The sequence below is a fragment of the Punica granatum genome, chromosome 6 (assembly GCF_007655135.1).
Source record: "Punica granatum isolate Tunisia-2019 chromosome 6, ASM765513v2, whole genome shotgun sequence".
Classification (NCBI taxonomy): Eukaryota; Viridiplantae; Streptophyta; class Magnoliopsida; order Myrtales; family Lythraceae; genus Punica; species Punica granatum.
This window is the reverse complement of record NC_045132.1, coordinates 114,963-131,865: the sequence shown is the minus strand read 5'-3', so window position 1 is coordinate 131,865 and position 16,903 is coordinate 114,963. Positions and strand designations below refer to the sequence as shown.

Here is a 16,903-nt window from a genome sequence, read left to right as displayed (position 1 = left end):
GAGACAAATGCGAAAGCTTTGTGGGATAAATTGACAAATCTCTACGCGAGGAAGACTCGGCAAAATAAGGCCTTTCTCGTGAAGAAGTTGGTTCATCTTCGTTACCAGGATGGATGTGATATGTCTGTGCACATGAGTAATTTCTAGGATATTGTTAACTAGTTGACAAACTTGGAGGTAATACTACCCGATGAGTTGCAGGCTTGTTTCCTTTTAGGGACTCTACTGGATAATTGGGACACGCTTGTGGTTGCATTGAGCAATTCTGCGCCAAATGAGAAGCTATTGTTGGCCACGGTGACATATAATTTATTTAATGAGGAGACTAGAAAGAAAAGTTTTGGAATTTCCATTCGGTCTGAAGCTTTGGTTACTAAACAATGGGGGAGAAGTCAAAGCAGAAATTCCTCTTCCAAGCATGGTAACTCACGTGACAAATCAAGGGGTAGATCAAAGTCGAAGACGAGGAAAGGGGTAACTTGCTATCACTGTGGAAAAGAGGGACATTACAAAAGGGAGTGTAGAGCTCTGAAGAAAAATCAGAATGGCAACGGTGAGAGCAAGAAGGAAGAAAGCACTACAGCAGTGGCATCTGATGGAGAGACCTACATCGTTTGTGATGAAGCCTATGTGAATTTCACGTGTCAGGACTCTACCTGGGTTGTAGATACAAGTGTCTCGTTTCATGTCACTCCTCGTCGGGATTTCTTCTCATTTTACACTACCGGGGACTATGGTTATGTGAGAATGGGGAATGGACAGTCATGCAAGATTGTCGGTATTGGTAATGTCTGTCTAAAGATCGAACTTGGCTGCAAGTTGCTTCTGAAGAAGGTGAGGCATGTTCCAGAAATTCGCCTTAACCTAATCTCGACGGGTCAGCTTGATGGTGAAGGCTACAGTAACGAATTTAGCAATGAGAGATGGAAGCTCTCCAAGGGTTAGTTGATTGTGGCACGGGGTCAGAGACCGACACTCTCTACAAGTTACACGCCAGGCACAACTCTTGTTAGGTTAATGTTGTTGAGGATTATCCTATCGAGCTATGACACATGAGACTTGGGCATATCAGCGAGAAAGGTATTCAAATTCTTGCTAGAAAGCAGTCTTTGTCCGTTAAAGGTATACACTTGAGCACTTGTGATCACCGTTTAGCTGGTAAGCAGAGGAGAGTTTCTTTTGTTAGAAGTCGTCCATCTAGATGCGATCATATACTTGATCTTATGCATACTGATGTTTGTTTCATATTGGATAGATCTATTGGTGATACTCTCTTTTGGGCTTACCCTATGAGAACTAAAGATCAGGTGACTGATATTTTCAAGAACTTCCATGTAGCAGTGGAAAGAGAAACGGGCATGAAGTTGAAATGTGTCAAAGCTAATAATGGTGGTGAGTATAGGGGTCCTTTCGAGAACTATTGCAGGACTCACGGTATCAAACTTGAGAAGACGGTACCGAAGACTCCACAGCAGCACGAGCTTGCAGAGTGGATGGACCGCACAATTGTTGAGAGAGTTCGTTGTATGCTTTCTTAGGCGAAACTGTCAAAGTCTTTTTGGGGCGAGGCAATGAGGACAACTGTTGATCTTATTAATCTTACATCGTCAGTTGCACTTGATGAAGATGTACCCCAGTAGGTGTGGACCAGCAAGGAAGTATCCTACAAGCATCTCAGAGTCTTCGGGTGCAGGACATCTGTTTACACTCCTCGAGATGAAAGATCGAAACTCGATATCAAGGCAAAACAGTGCATTTTCTTGGGTTATGCACGTGAAGAGTTCGGGTATAAGTTTTGGGACCCTAATAGTAGGAAGATCATTAGGAGTAGGGATGTTGTGTTCTTTGAGGACCAGACAATCGAGGATTTGCAAAAGTTAGAGAAGGCCAGAGTAGGCAATCCTCACGAGATCTCTATTCTTGTATCGGTTGATGTAGAACATCCAGTGGAAGAGGTACCTGGTGAGTATGAAGAAACCACAATTGGGGGTGAGATTCTTCAGGTAGATGATGATGTGATTACGAATGATACAAGCTCGCAGTTACAGTTAGAGCTTGTAGATAATCTATCTAGACGATCTGACAGAGTAAGACGACCTTCTACAAGATATCCACCTCATGAGTATGTGCTATTGACTGACGGGGAAGAACCTGAGTGCTATGATGAAGCTGTGGCACATGAGCACAAGGAGCACTGGTTGAAGGCGATAAATGAGGAGATGAACTCCTTGTCTGAAAATCACACGTATGACTTAGTGAAGCTACCGCAAGGTAAGAGAGCATTGAAGAACAAATGGGTCTACAGGTTGAAGACAGAGAACTCACGACCTCGTTACAAAGCTCGACTGGTAGTGAAAGGTTTCAACCAGAAGAAAGGAGTTGACTTCGAGGAGATCTTCTCGCCCGTGGTCAAGATGTCATCTATCCGAGTTGTTCTCGCATTGGCGGCTAGTCTGAATTTGGAGATCGAGTAGCTCGATGTAAAAACAGTTTTCCTGTATGGTGACTTGGAGGAAGAAATATATATGGAACAGCATGAAGGAATCCGAGTTAAAGGTTAGGAGCATTTGGTGTGCAGGCTGAGGAAGAGCTTGTATGGGCTTAAGCAAGTACCTCGGCAGTGGTACAAAAAGTTTGACTCTTTCATGTTGAGCCATGGCTACACACGGACAACTTCAGATCATTGTGTGTTCGTGAAACAATTCTCGGATGGTGATTTTATCATTTTACTGTTATATGTGGATGATATGTTGCTCGTTGGTCATGATATGAGTAAGATTGCAGAGTTGAAGAAAGAGCTCAACAAGTCCTTTGCCATGAAGGATTTGGGACCTACAAAGCAGATCCTTAGGATGCATATTTCTCGTGACAGATCAAGTAGAAAACTTTGGCTTTCTCAAGAGAAGTACATCGAGAAGATTTTGGATCGGTTCAACATGGGTAATGGTAAACCAGTTTCATCACCACTTGTTTCTCATTTCAACTTAGCTCAAAGCAATGTCCTACATGTGAGAAGGAGAAAGAAGAGATGAAGAAAGTTCCTTACTCATCAGCTGTAGGAAGTTTAATGTATGTCATGGTTTGTACAAGGCCAAATATCGCTCATTCTGTTGGTGTGGTTAGTCGTTTTCTCTCAAATCTGGGGAAGGAGCATTGGAATGCGGTTAAGTGGATCCTGAGGTATCTCAGAGGAACATCCAAGGTGTGTTTACACTTTGGCACTGGTAAGCCGGAGTTAGTGGGCTACATGGATGCGGATATGGCAGGAGATATCGATTCTCGAAAATCCACTTCGAGATACTTGATGACTTTTGCATGGGGAGCTATCTTATGGCAATCAAGGTTTCAAATGTATATCGCTTTGTCTACAACGGAAGCCGAATACATTGCGGTGACCGAAGGTTGCAATGAGATGTTGTGGTTGCAAAAGTTTTTGCAGGAGTTGAGCTTGAAGCAAGAAATGTATGTTCTACACTGTGATAGTCAAAGCGCCATTCATCTTTGCAAGAATCCCACTTTCCATTCGATGTCGAAGCATATCGATATTAAGTTTCATTGGATTAGAGATGTGTTAGAGTCCAAGTTGGTGAAGCTAGACAAAGTGCACACTGATGAGAATTAAGCTGATATGATGACAAAACCTCTCGCTAGGGAGAAACTTCATGTTTGCCGAAGTATAGCCAGTATACTCGAAGCCTCTAAATAGTTGGGAGGGGCAGAATTCGGATCAATAGGGGCAACGCACAGCTGAAGGTCAAACCTCGATCGGGACGTCAAACGAACTCCGATTGAGACGAAATTTTGATAGCGGCTTCACGACACGTGAGCCTAAGTTTTGAATGGTCAGAATCCCTATTATCTGTAGGTGCTGTTTCAACTGGTTTTATAAACCACCCGATGTGAGTAACGAATTTGGTGTTTGGGTGATCTAAGAGAGTATTTCTCTTGAATTTGGTGATCCAAGGGTTTACCCTTGATGAAAAACATTATATAACTTTCATTGATGGATTGTTGATTCGGAGTTGATCCCGTGATTTTTCCCCACATTGGGGTTTTCTACGTAAAATTCTCTGTGTTCTTTTCTTCATTGCTTGTTAGTTGATTTGATTGGTTCTTATCTCGATTACACTAGTAGGAGAGGAAGATTAATCACTGCGTTGTTGTTTGGTTGAACACATCCCTTCCCAACACCTCAAACTTTCATTGGACGTTAGCTTTATAAGTAACCAAGCCGATTTGTGCTGTCACATCTTCCCAGTTCTCTCTGCAATTCCAGGTGGGCCTCTTTTACAAGGGATCTCAACTTCAATACACATCCACAGAATTATGTCGAAAAGCTTCATGCAGCATCTTCAAACTTTACACGTAGAAAAGCCGCTAACTTCAGGCAGTCCGAGTTCCAACTGCCATGACAGGACTGCAGTGATGTATCCGGGCTTTTCTCCCATTCACAAGGGCCTAGAATTCAGTGTCAAAGCAAGCCATCATAAACTTTGACACCACAGTTCGCGCAAATGGGATGTAGCTCAAGCTATACCTGTACACAATGAGGTGACAGAGTTATGAACAAAGTGCCTACTATACCCTTGGATGTATGTAGTGATGAATGATGCTCTGAACTGACAAATGCTTTATATAATGTGCTAAGGAGGAGCCAAATATGAGCACACCGTGAATAGATCAGACAGCAGTCAATTCACCGGATTCTAGTCAATTCATCCAATCAAGCGAAGGCGGATTCATTAAAATTTCCACTTTCTTTTCCAATAGTTGACATAGTTAATAGATTGATGATCTTGCTGACACAGTGCATGAAGTCACTGGTAGGTGGTTGGGATGATACGGGATGTCCAGTTAAGAAAAGATCACCCAAAAAATAAGTACAAACCCGAACCCCAATTTTCACATTCAAAGACCAACAATCACGACCCAGAATTTTGTGCTGAAACTTGCATTTGGTGCAAAATTTTCACTGTGTCAATTAGTGGTGTTCAGCACAGTTATATATAGCAAGACACAACAAACATATCAGAATTGAAAATTTTGAAAGAGCATATGCAGGAACACAAGATACCCAACAAATCAGTAGTGTCTTCAGCCTGACATACCATATTAGCCCTCCAAACTCTAGAATGATAGCCAGGAGTGTCAACAGCTTGTTACGAACCTGTTCGTCACAATTAAGAGAGAAGCATATCAGCCTTAGAGGCCTTGAGTGGTGCCTATATTGACGTGAAGTGTGTTGATTCAATCATTACCAATTTAAACTTACATAGAGAGCACAAAATAATGCCACTATTATGCTGGCAAGATATAAAGCTGTTGCATATATTCGAACAGGATCGAGCATCATATTCACCTGCCGCTTGGGGCCTATGAGGAATGCCGTACTGCAATGGAAGAAAATCCATTTAGTTTGCACAGATCATCAAGAGAGACTGAGAGACAACGGATAGTGATGGAGCTTAGAAGGTTCTACAACCCGTGACCCACAAGGAAACATTATATCTACCGATGAGGTAAAGAATAGCAGGATTTTCTAAAAGTTATATCCGGTAATCATGGCTGGGAAGGAGGAGGAAGTAGCTGCTAGAAGTCCAGTGACTGAACAGAATAAAGACAGTTTGCTTTTATGCTATGTTGCTGGATTCTTATCTCCCTACATTTCTGTTTTTTATCTAGTGTCGATGAATGTAAGTGTGACCTGAATTAGAAATGCTACCATTTCAAATATTTGTGCAAAAACCACAAACGAAACGAAAGTACGAAAAAGAAGTGCAAGTGCAGGGCCTATGAGTGGTTAACCAACAGCATGGAGCAGGGCACACGAGTCAAAGCACACACATACCTCCCAAGAGCGAGCATATTCCCAAAAGTGAACGTGATCCCGAATTTAACTGGGTTGAAGAAAACAAGCATCGACTGACAAAAGGGAAAAGCAAGTGGAAGCTAGTAAGTTAACCCCCGAAAGGAAAGGGAAAATACAATGCCAGTTGCTACGGCATACATCAATTCAATAGACCGGCTTACCAAGAGGGTACAAGTTAGTCCAGCAACCAAACATACGACGAAGCCATAAAACCGCTGCTCGGCGAATAAAAGCAATATACCAAAAGAGAAACGATGTCAGTCAGGGATGTATATAACTAAAACTTTCCAGACTAAATTTTCTAGATTATGAGTAAATTTTTTTTTTCCAAATTGCATCGAACTTTATAAATCATGATCGTACGGACAGAAGATAATAATCAACCTCAGGTGATTTCACGAAGGGAGGCAAAGGCAAATTGGCTAGAAGAAATGCTGATAGCTAGCATAGTACCACTATCAGTGGGATGTAGCAGCGTTAATTTTCTTTTTTTCTTTTACCCCTTTAACCTAGATTTTGAAGAGCGAAAGCGTTGACGACATAAATGATATGATTGATATCAAGGAGCTGGGACGGCAGTGGATTGGATCGCAATTCGCAAGCAAGCAAGGTCCTTTACTCTACTAATTAAACTCATCCCTATATTGAGTATGAGCTAGGTGAAGAAAGAAAGAAAGAAAGAAAGCAGAGATAAAAGGGGGGGACTGGACTGGACCTGCTTGGTGGACAAGGTGCAGTGGCGATTGAAGTCGTCCATGAAAGAGAAGGAGTCAGGATCAGCTGGTGGAGGGGATTCCTCATCCACCTCCATCCCCACCAGCATCTTCACCTTCTCGAACGCCTGATTCATCGTATCCATTATCCGCTCTCCCTCTCTATGATTCGCCGGAGGGACGGGACAGATCTGTGGTCGGTCAGGGAAGAACCAATCAATTAATCAATCTCTTCACTGAGTGAAGAATTAGAAAAAGAATTTCGCGAAGAATAGCAGCAGCTGGACTGGCGTCCGACAACTCAAGTCTGAAGTTGTCTTGGGGTGGGGGAGGGAAAGGACGAGAGAGAGAGAGAGAGAGAGAGAGAGCTGCTGCTGCTACTGTGTCCTGCCGGACGGGTAACGGAGGATGACTTCATGCTACGCCCAAACAGAACTGAAGATGGGCCCGCAGCCAAATTCCCTTCAGCCCGAAGCTTCCATCAATTGCTCATATCATCAATCATTCTCCGATCCGATCTATCTATATATCTGGGCCCCCTTGCCCTTGCCCCCAACTTAAGTTTAGCCGGTCAAGTGAGGAAGGGCGTGCAGTGGCTCACACGCCCCATCTTTGCCCCCCGCACTAAAACTAATTAAAATTAAGGGTAAATTACATTGATCGTCTAAAAAGTTTTCCAAATGTTTCAATATGATTTTAATTTTTTTTTCTACTTGATGGTACAAAATATTTCAAAATTGTTTCAGTATAGTACAAACCGTCATCTCGCCATTGACGCCGTCAAGTAACTACAAATATATAGTTATATATATATATATACGCATTGTAATGTTAATATCAAAAGTTTAAGATTATTAAATATTACGTAGATGGTAAAATTTCTAAAAAGTTTCAAGAATATTTTATTATATCAATATCTAATAAAAATATGCATTCAACTTTAAAACTTTTTGGTAAAAAAATTGCCTATATCAGAAATAGTCAATCCACTATATAATCAAATGAAATATATATTAGTACATTCATTTATATTATAAATAACCATATATTAACATATACTTATTCTAATACTTATTTTACATGATTAGATATTGAATTTTTATCTTCAATAAAATCTTAAAGTTTCGAAAATATTTTATATAGATGACAAAATAAAATCTTCTAAAAAGTTTCGAAAGTATTTCATTATATCGACAATTTTATAAAAAGAATAGTCGTTTAAATTTTAAAATTAAAAAAATCCTTGATTTGTTAAATTAAATATCATGTGATCAACAATAAATAATCTGAAATTAAAAAATATCATGTTTTATCTAATTTTGTCAAAAAATATCTATTAAAATTTTTTAAAAAGTAGTTTTATCAAAAAATATTGTAAAGAATTTAAAAGAAGTCAAAAAATGGAGAAAATAGGATTTTATCATACCATATTTGTTAAAATTAAGGGTTTTTACCTAAAATGGCCCATGGTTTGTCCGTTTTGTCAAATCTATCATATGTTTTTTTTTGTCAAATCTATCTCAAGATTTACTTTTTGCATCAAATCTATCCCGGCGTTATATTTTCCGTCAACATCTAACGGCCGTGCTGATGTGGCACGTGGAGAGATAGTGGGCCACACTTGCCACGTAAGCGCCACGTCAGCACCGCCGTTAGATGTTGACGGAAAAGATAACGCCGGGATAGATTTGATACAAAAAGTAAACCATGGGATAGATTTGACAAAAAAAAACATAGGATAGATTTGACAAAACGGGCAAACCATGGGCCATTTTAGGTAAATACCCCTTAAAATTAAAAGAAAATCAATTCTATTAGAGAATTAATATAAAAATTCAAAATTCAAAAAAATTCCATTTAGATACAGAGCTTTCTGAACCCATCTAACTGGACCCAATGTAAATCCACTTTATATTATATATATATATATATAGATATAAATATAGATATAGATGGTTTTGAGAGTTATCCATACGATGAAAAATTATCATCGTCCAAATTCAATATTAAAAAGTACATAAATGCTTAATAAATGGCAAAGAGCGAGTGCACATCAATTTCTAGCAAACTTGCATTCGGAGAAAAAAACTATAAAATCTCAAATATCATTTTTCAGAAACATATGGTTTCAATGAAATGAATTGACGTGCATAAGCATCGTCTCTAAGATAACAATCAGTATAGTCTACAATATGAGCAACATAAACATGAAATATTCTCGAAAATTGCAAGGCTAGTATTAGAATATATTTTGGGGATTATTACCCTTATTAAGAGATACACATACCATGTATGTGAATTTACCTTGTAATCTTAAGTTTATAAATATACCATGAGCTAACCCTATTGGGTAGGGCATTAACTATTCACAAGTATCAAAACAAAAATACATTTTTAATTAGTCTATCCAAGCTCTTTCTCACCGTCAGCTCTCCCAGTCACCTCATCCCTTCATGGCATTAGAAGGAGAAAACATCAACGCCAACTCCCATGTTTTCCCTTCACCTGATCCCTCTCTTTTAACCTCAACAACACTTACCCCACCTACTACTCAACCTCCCCTTGCTGCACAAATACTGCATACAAATAATGGAACCATCACTACCCCCAACATCACCAATTTGATCACGATCACTTTGAATTAGAGAAACTACATCATCTTGAAATCCCTATTTTCTACTTTTTTGCTCTCTCATGATCTTTTCTCATATGTTGATGGTAGTTATTTGTGCCTAGAGCAAACATATGCGAGCTATGCAGGATGGATGCGCATGGATCAACACATTCAATCTTGAATTTTTGCAACCATTCCTAAGGACCTTCTTGAAGAGGTCCATGATCTGTCGACTGGAAAAGTTGTTTGGGATTGCCTCCAGACCAGATTTGTGGAGCGTACATGCTCCCGTGCCGTGAATATCAAGATCCTTCTTTCTCGTGTGAAACTTACTGATCAAGGAACTGACAAATATTTTCGTGATTTAAAGGTGCTGACTGATGAACTTAGAGAAATCGAAAAACCTCTGTTAGATGATGACCTCGTAACATGTGCCTTGGCAGGTTTTCCCAAGGAATATGAGTCATTCATCACCAAAAATATGAATGATCGTGATCAACTGACCTTTGAGAGCCTTCGCACAAAACTCACACATCAAGAGAATAGACTTAAGCAATTCTACCCGAGTCCAATTTTGGTTTAGCCGTCAATCCACTAACGATGCTTCAGACACACACTCAACCCGCTCAATGGAGTGTTACTCGAGGGGGTGGCAATGCCCGTGGTGGGCGTGGCAGTCATGGTTATGGTAGATTCAACAACATCCAATGGAGCAACAACAATAACAACTAGGGCAACAGTCATCGGACGAATCAAACGTCTGGTGGTCGTGGTGCTGGTGGACGAGGTGCTTATAGTCGAGGAGGTTTCTCTCAACCTCCTATGGACAGGGCTGCACCTTTCTAGCCTTCGGGTTTGGTAAGATTGTTCAATAATCCTCCGCCTGTTATTGATGAAATTTTGGGACATGTCCCTACAACTGTGATTTGTTAAGTTTGCAACAGCCCAAGTCATATTGTCATCCAATGCTATGAGTTGTATAGCCACAATCCTTCTTCGAGTTATTCAAAGTCCTTTAACTGCCCTCAATCTGAATGATCCATCAACACATGAGGCTTACCTTAACTTTGGTGCTTCAACCCACACGGTTAACACCGAAGGGATTCTTTCTCACTCGACTCCATACTACGGTTTTGATAGTGTTATTGTTGGAAATAGATCATTACTGCCCATTAAAAGCATTTGTTCTATGACAATTCCTACCTTAAACACTAATCTCCAACTTAAAGATGCTCTTTATGTCCCTGATCTTGATTACAATCTCGTATCCATACAACGTCTATGCAAAGACAACAATTGCCACGTCATTTTCACTGATTTTGGTTTCTTTGTTAAGGACAACAACTCGGAGTAGACATTGCTCAACAGCCTCACTGATGGAGTCCCTATATCTAATCACTCTGCCTCAACCTACCGCCCTTGTTGCCATTACCCACTCTCCTACAATTTGGCATTGTTGTCTCGGCCGCCCAAATAAAGTCTCATTGGAAATTATTAGATCTCATAATTTGATTTCTAAATTTTCGTCCTTTAAGGATTTTTGCATATCCTGTAATTTGGGAAAGTCTGCTTGTTTACCATTTTCAAATGTAGAACATTTATCTTCCTCTCCTTTGGAAATAATACATGCCGATGTATGGCAATAATGTATTCTATCTAGTATGGAATTTAAATATTATGTCATTTTTGTTGATGGTTTTTCCCGATATATATGGATCTTTCCTTTAAAACACAAATATGAGGTGTTCCACAATTATTACACATACAAAATCCAAGTTGAAAATTTACTTAACCGAAAAACCAAAAATTTTCAGTGTGATGGAGACTTGGAATTCAATAACTCTCAATTTCATAATCTATTTCGTGAATCAGGGATTTCTCTTCAAATGTGGTGCCCACACACACCACAATAAAATGGTGTTGTATAACATAAACATAGACATTTTGTTGGTATGATTGGTACTTTGTTAATTCAAAGTCAACTACCTCCAAAATTCTGGGTAGATGCGGCTTTAATTGCGGTTTATTCGATCAACCGTCTACCATTTCCTTATCTTAAAAATTGGTCACATTTTTTTAATAAAATCCATGACTACAATTTCCTAAGGATGTTCGAGTGTGCATGTTTTTCCAAACTTAACTCCCTATGTTTCTCACAAATTGGAACATCGATCAAAAGACCGTGTCTTTTTAGGATATGCCGTAGAATACAAGGGCTATCGGTGTTTTGATCCAATTGAAATAAAGTTTATACCTCCCGAAATGTTAAGTACAACGAGACTTGTTTCCCATATAAGAAACTCACTTCGGCCATCTCCGCCTCTATTAAACCCGAGACTCAGCTTAAAGTTCGTATCATGCCCATACTTCATTTTGGCCTAGTTCATACGTGACCTATGGGCTCTTCAAATCAGGTCAATCATCCTTTGCACCGCCCAACTCAGCCCTCAGAAAATAATCGACTCGGGCTCAAATCAGGCTAGCCACATAACTATCATATGCTCCATCTACAGGTACACAGGCCCAAAACGAATTAGTCCAGTTTTCATCTGCCCAACCTGTCTCTGTGCAACTGGTACATGTTTCACCATACTGACTCAATGATTCTGATCCAACCCAATCTCTCTCAATCTCTACACATAACAAAGCTTCACCTATTCCTATCCACCTATACCCACCAATCATCGTCCCATGACCACTCGCGCCAAGTCTGGCATCCACAAGCCTAATACCAAATTTTCTTTGTTTACTTCCTCATGTAATCCTGTCATAGAACTCACATGCTATTCGCAGACAGTTAAGGATTCTAATTAGCGTCAAGCCATGGCCAACGAATTCAGTGAACTTATTCAGAATGGTACTTGGAGTTTAGTTCCTCCGAATCCTCAAGTAAATGTGGTTGGAAGCACTTGGAAGTATAGAATTAAGTATCGTGCTGATGGATCTATAGAGCGATACAAGGCTCGTCTTGTTGTTCAGGGGTTTCGGCAACAATCCGGAATAGACTTTCATAAACCTTTAGTTCGGTAGTAAAGCCATCTACCATCCGTCTAGTTATTTCACTTGCTCATTCTTATTCTTGGTCTATATGTTAATTAGATGTCAAAAATACATTTTTACATGGATTTCTAGCTGAGGAAGTATACATGCATCAACCTCCAGGATTTGTCCATCCACAATTTCCGCATCACATATGTCGTCTCCATAAATCCTTATATGGACTAAAGTAAGCTCCTCGGGCTTGGTTCACCAGGTCAGTACATTTCTCTCAACATTACGATTTAATCCTAGTTCAGTTGATTCGTCTTTATTCATATATCGTAATGGTCCTCATAATATCTTACATCTTCTTTATGTCGACGACATAATTCTTAAGGGCAGTTCTCTCACTTTTCTCGAGCGTTTCATTAAAATTTTATTAGATGAATTTGCATTGAAGGACCTTGATCCATTGCACTTTTTCCTTGGCATTCACGCCACTTGTTCCTCTGGCACAACGTTCCTTTCTCAGCGTAATTATATTTCAGACATCCTTTCTCATTTTGGACTTGATAAATCAACAGCGGTCAAGACACCCTTACCGTCCCGAACTCATCTATCATTAACAAATGGTGATTTATTGGATAATCTAACTGAATATCAAAGTATGGTTGGTGCTTTACAATACATTACTATCACGAGACCTGACATTTGTTATGCCAGCTAGTTCATGCATGCTCCTCGCAAACCTCACCTTCAGGAGGCTAAGAGAATTCTTCGGTATCTTCATGGCACGTCTACTCATGGGCTTCATCTCCGTCAGTCTCCTGACCTTTAGATCACAACTTACACTGAATCTGATTGGGCTGGGTGTCCAGATACCCGGTAGTCAACAACTGGTTATGCTATGTTTGTCGGACCAAACTTGGTCTCCTAGCGATCTAAAAAGCAAACGACTATCTCTAAAAGTTCGACTGAGGCTGAATATCGAGCTTTAGCTCATGCAGTTGCAGAGACCTTGTGGATTCGACAATTACTGCTTGACATTGGCTTGCATGCTCTTAGCCCGATAATAGCGTGCTGTGACAATATCAGTGCCACATATATAGCCGCAAATCCAATCAACACCAGCGGTCCAAGCACATTGTAGTGAATTACCATTTTGTGCGGAAATGGATTCAACAAGGGGATCTCCTTGTTTGCTTAATTGGCGTACATACTAACCAAGAATCTCTCGATCTCCTTATTTCAAACACACTGTAGTAATCTGTTAGTGTCTTCGTCCCCAACAGATTGAGGGGGTGTATTATAATATATTTCGGGGATTTTTATTTCTTATCCTTGTTAAGAGATACACATACCATGTATATGAATTTACCTTGTAATCCTAAGTTTATAAATATACGATGAGCCAACCCTATTCGACAGGGCATTAACCATTCACAGCTAGAAATCACTTGTTTGCCTTATAATGTGCCAATAATTTTGCAAATGCGGACACAATAGAGATTACAGAGAACTAGAAACGAATTATAATCACTACAAGAAAACTGGGCATTCGTTAAGGAAATTTGTGACAGACGATACAAATTTGGCTCCATTCCATCTTTCACTCCAACGGTTGCCTCCACTCCACTTCTTCCTCCGACCGTTGCCTCCACTTTCATTGTTCCTCCGACCGCTGCCTCTCTTCATCGCTCCCTCCGGCTGTTGCCTCTGAGTCTCTATCGACAGTTGCCCCAACTTCTATACTGATCCCTCTCCATTCGACCGCTCCCCCACTACTCTTGCTTCTCCGATCAGAGAAAGAAAAATAGAGAAGTACTAGAGAGACTTACACGACCAGAGACAGGTGCAAATTACAGTCAATTTCAACATTCGAAATTGGACGGTCTTTTTGGCACATGAGGTTTTCTCTTGTCCGATTGACTAATGGGGGGCCGCATCAAATTGGGAGGGTGAATTGCATAGCAGCACTGGTCAAGTGACAACCACATCGCTGGGCCAAGCAAAAGGAAGATGAGAAATGGCGAGGTCGTGATCAAACCACGCACTGGGAAACAAAAAATTTACAATGCCATGACGGGATAGAATATCAGATGTCTAGACAAGAGGAAGGAAGAGCGGAAGAGAGAATGGGTTTGGTGCCCTGATCGGAAGAGAGTATTTGACATTGGGGGTGGAGCAATCAAATCGAAGGATGCGTTTGGTGCCATCATTGATCGATGTGGAAACAAATTGAGAAACAAACAGCGAATCAGGTACTTACATACAACTACTGAGAGACCCAAAAGAGATCATGCTGTGAGTGGTGACTGTCAAAGGAGGGAGTAAGGCGGTTGTAGTGGATGCGAGGCTGGCTTTTGGCACAAGAGTAGAGCAAGAGTGGACATTTTGGGCGCGAGCGAAGTGTCTGTTCAAATGGGATTGCAGTATATATATATATGCATAACAAATTTATAAAGGGTTTTGGAGAGACATGCTTGGTAATTGCTATGAACAGATAAGAAAGGGCATTACAACCTCTTATCTTTGCTAGTTCCACGGGGCTAGCGGAAGCGTAAAAGGAACAGAAATTCAAAATTTCCTACCCGTGAAACTAATTCCAAGACCTACTAGAAGAGTAAGAGTAAATAAAAGCGTACCTGGAATATTTAAAGTTGTCGACCGAGCGTCCCACGCGTGACGCCTCTACTGGTATCCACGCCGACTTTGTCGACGAGTTTTCGAGATCGGCGGTGCTAGCGACCAACACTCGAAAGAAACACCCCGATGCGACACCCGAAATTTATTAGACTAGTAGGATTAATTCAAATTGAACAATTCAACTTGAATTTCCTTACACTTATACACGTACACCCATATACATGTATATATATATCTCTTATATCTAAACATGCATGCTGCCCCTTTTATAAGCAATATGGGGAAGACAAATTCAAAGCCCCACCGATGTGGGATTAAGGAGAATCAAGGCTCCAAGTGACATGTGTAAGTCTAGGTGACATCATTTAATTAGTCCATGTGTATAGCTAAGTGTTATCATACAATTGGCCCATGTTTCTTTCTATAATTGGCTCCAAGTGGTTCCATAAAAATAACCACTTAGCACACCATTAAATCTAATAAATCGGGTCTAATTAATCGGCAAATTTAATCTCATTAAATATCCGATTAATCGGTCGCACCATAAATCATCTAATCTTTATTAGACAATTTTGTTGTTTCAAAATATCTCGTCAAGTTAGTCGTAGTGTGTGACCCTGTAGGTTCCCAATTACGTTGATAGTAATATCGAAATCTCTATTTTAATATTACAAACAGTGAGCGGCATCTAGCAATGCATCACTGTTACTCAAATAATCGGAAAGTCAATTTCTTGACGAACCTCGTGACCTATATTACCGTGTAATATAATCCATTGTCCTCTATATCTCTATTGAGCCCAAGGCATGGTCGATGACATCCTTGTATGACTTAATATCTCTCTTTCTTGATTTACCGGGTAAGTCTATCAGAGCAAATGAGCTCGATATCATTATATCGACTCATTTGGGTATGCATACACTTTTAGACTTAACCACCAAGTGGCCGTGAGATATCGCTCCCGTTTCGTAGGAGGGACAAATCCTATCTTGGTCACTCACATTCTTTTCCATGCTTTGTGGCATACCCAATAACTATCTTTATAACCAGCCAGTTACGGTGGCGCTTGACAGTATCAAAATATACGACATTACACGTAGGAATCCATGGTGACCTCAAGTCAAAGGACCATTACACTATAGTCACTTTGAGATATGCTAATGACAGTCACGTAACAACCCATGTAGCAATCTCATGGCGGGTCAGTCCAATACACATTACTCTTAATGTATACATGTGGTGTGATTTGATATCTTCATATCCATGACCTATGAGATTTGGTCATCAATCAACACTCACACTAGTCTAACCGTATTACCGTTGTCCTAATTAACGATAATACTTTGACTATGGACATTTAGGAATAATGTTCAGTAATTATAGGATCTCACAATCAAGTCACACTTGATGCCTATTGAACCTACTATTCCAAGGACATTATTGTGTAAAATCATATTTAGCGCAATCTACACAATAACAAATATGCCTCGTTTTATAATGAAATAGATATCATATTACAAAACTGATTATAGATTGCCTCTAGGGCATACACCAATTCCCAACAATCTCCCACTTGCACTAGAGCCAATCTGGCACATGTCTTATGCCAATAGATCTAGTGTGAGCCTCGTGCTTGCGCTGCACAAGAGGCTTCGTAAGTGGATCTGCGAGATTCTCATCTGTTGGTATTCTGCATATCTGCATATCTTCACATCTTCTCTGTCGATGATCTCGCGAATGAGATGGAAGCGCCTGAGTATATGTTTGGATCGCTGGTGAGACTTGGGTTTCTTAGCTTGCGCAATGGCTCCATTGTTGTCACAATAGAGATCCACTGGGTCTGCGATGCTAGGAACCACAACAAGTTCTGTCACGAACTTCTTGATCCAAACGGCCTCTTTTGCAGCGTTAGAGGCAGCAATATACTCGGCCTCTGTGCTAGAATCGGCTACTGTCTCCTGTTTGGAACTCTTCCAACTCACAGCACCTCCATTCAGGCAGAACACATACAGTGACTGCGATCTACTGTCGTCCTTATCGGTCTGGAAGCTAGCATCGGTGTAACCTCTTACAACGAGCTCT

The 16,903-nt window shown here is 40.3% G+C and overlaps 1 protein-coding gene across 4 annotated transcripts; it reads right to left on the bottom strand.

Annotated features, from left to right (window-relative positions):
• Positions 1 to 4,135: 4,135 nt before the first annotated feature.
• LOC116212365 (vesicle transport protein SFT2B) lies at positions 4,136 to 7,104 on the bottom strand. Of its 4 annotated transcripts, none has more exons than XM_031546930.1 (7): positions 6,964 to 7,104; positions 6,585 to 6,773; positions 6,031 to 6,084; positions 5,849 to 5,922; positions 5,273 to 5,390; positions 5,109 to 5,167; positions 4,136 to 4,537 (listed from the first exon to the last, which is right to left on the bottom strand). In XM_031546930.1, exons 2-7 carry the CDS (start codon positions 6,726 to 6,728, stop codon positions 4,459 to 4,461), a joined length of 528 nt encoding a protein of 175 aa, XP_031402790.1. In that variant the 5' UTR covers positions 6,729 to 6,773; positions 6,964 to 7,104; the 3' UTR covers positions 4,136 to 4,458. The 4 variants fall into 4 exon arrangements, with proteins under 4 accessions (XP_031402790.1, XP_031402789.1, XP_031402791.1 ...); XM_031546929.1 differs by having other exon boundaries at positions 6,952 to 7,099; XM_031546931.1 differs by having other exon boundaries at positions 5,360 to 5,390; positions 6,585 to 7,091.
• Positions 7,105 to 16,903: the final 9,799 nt, after the last annotated feature.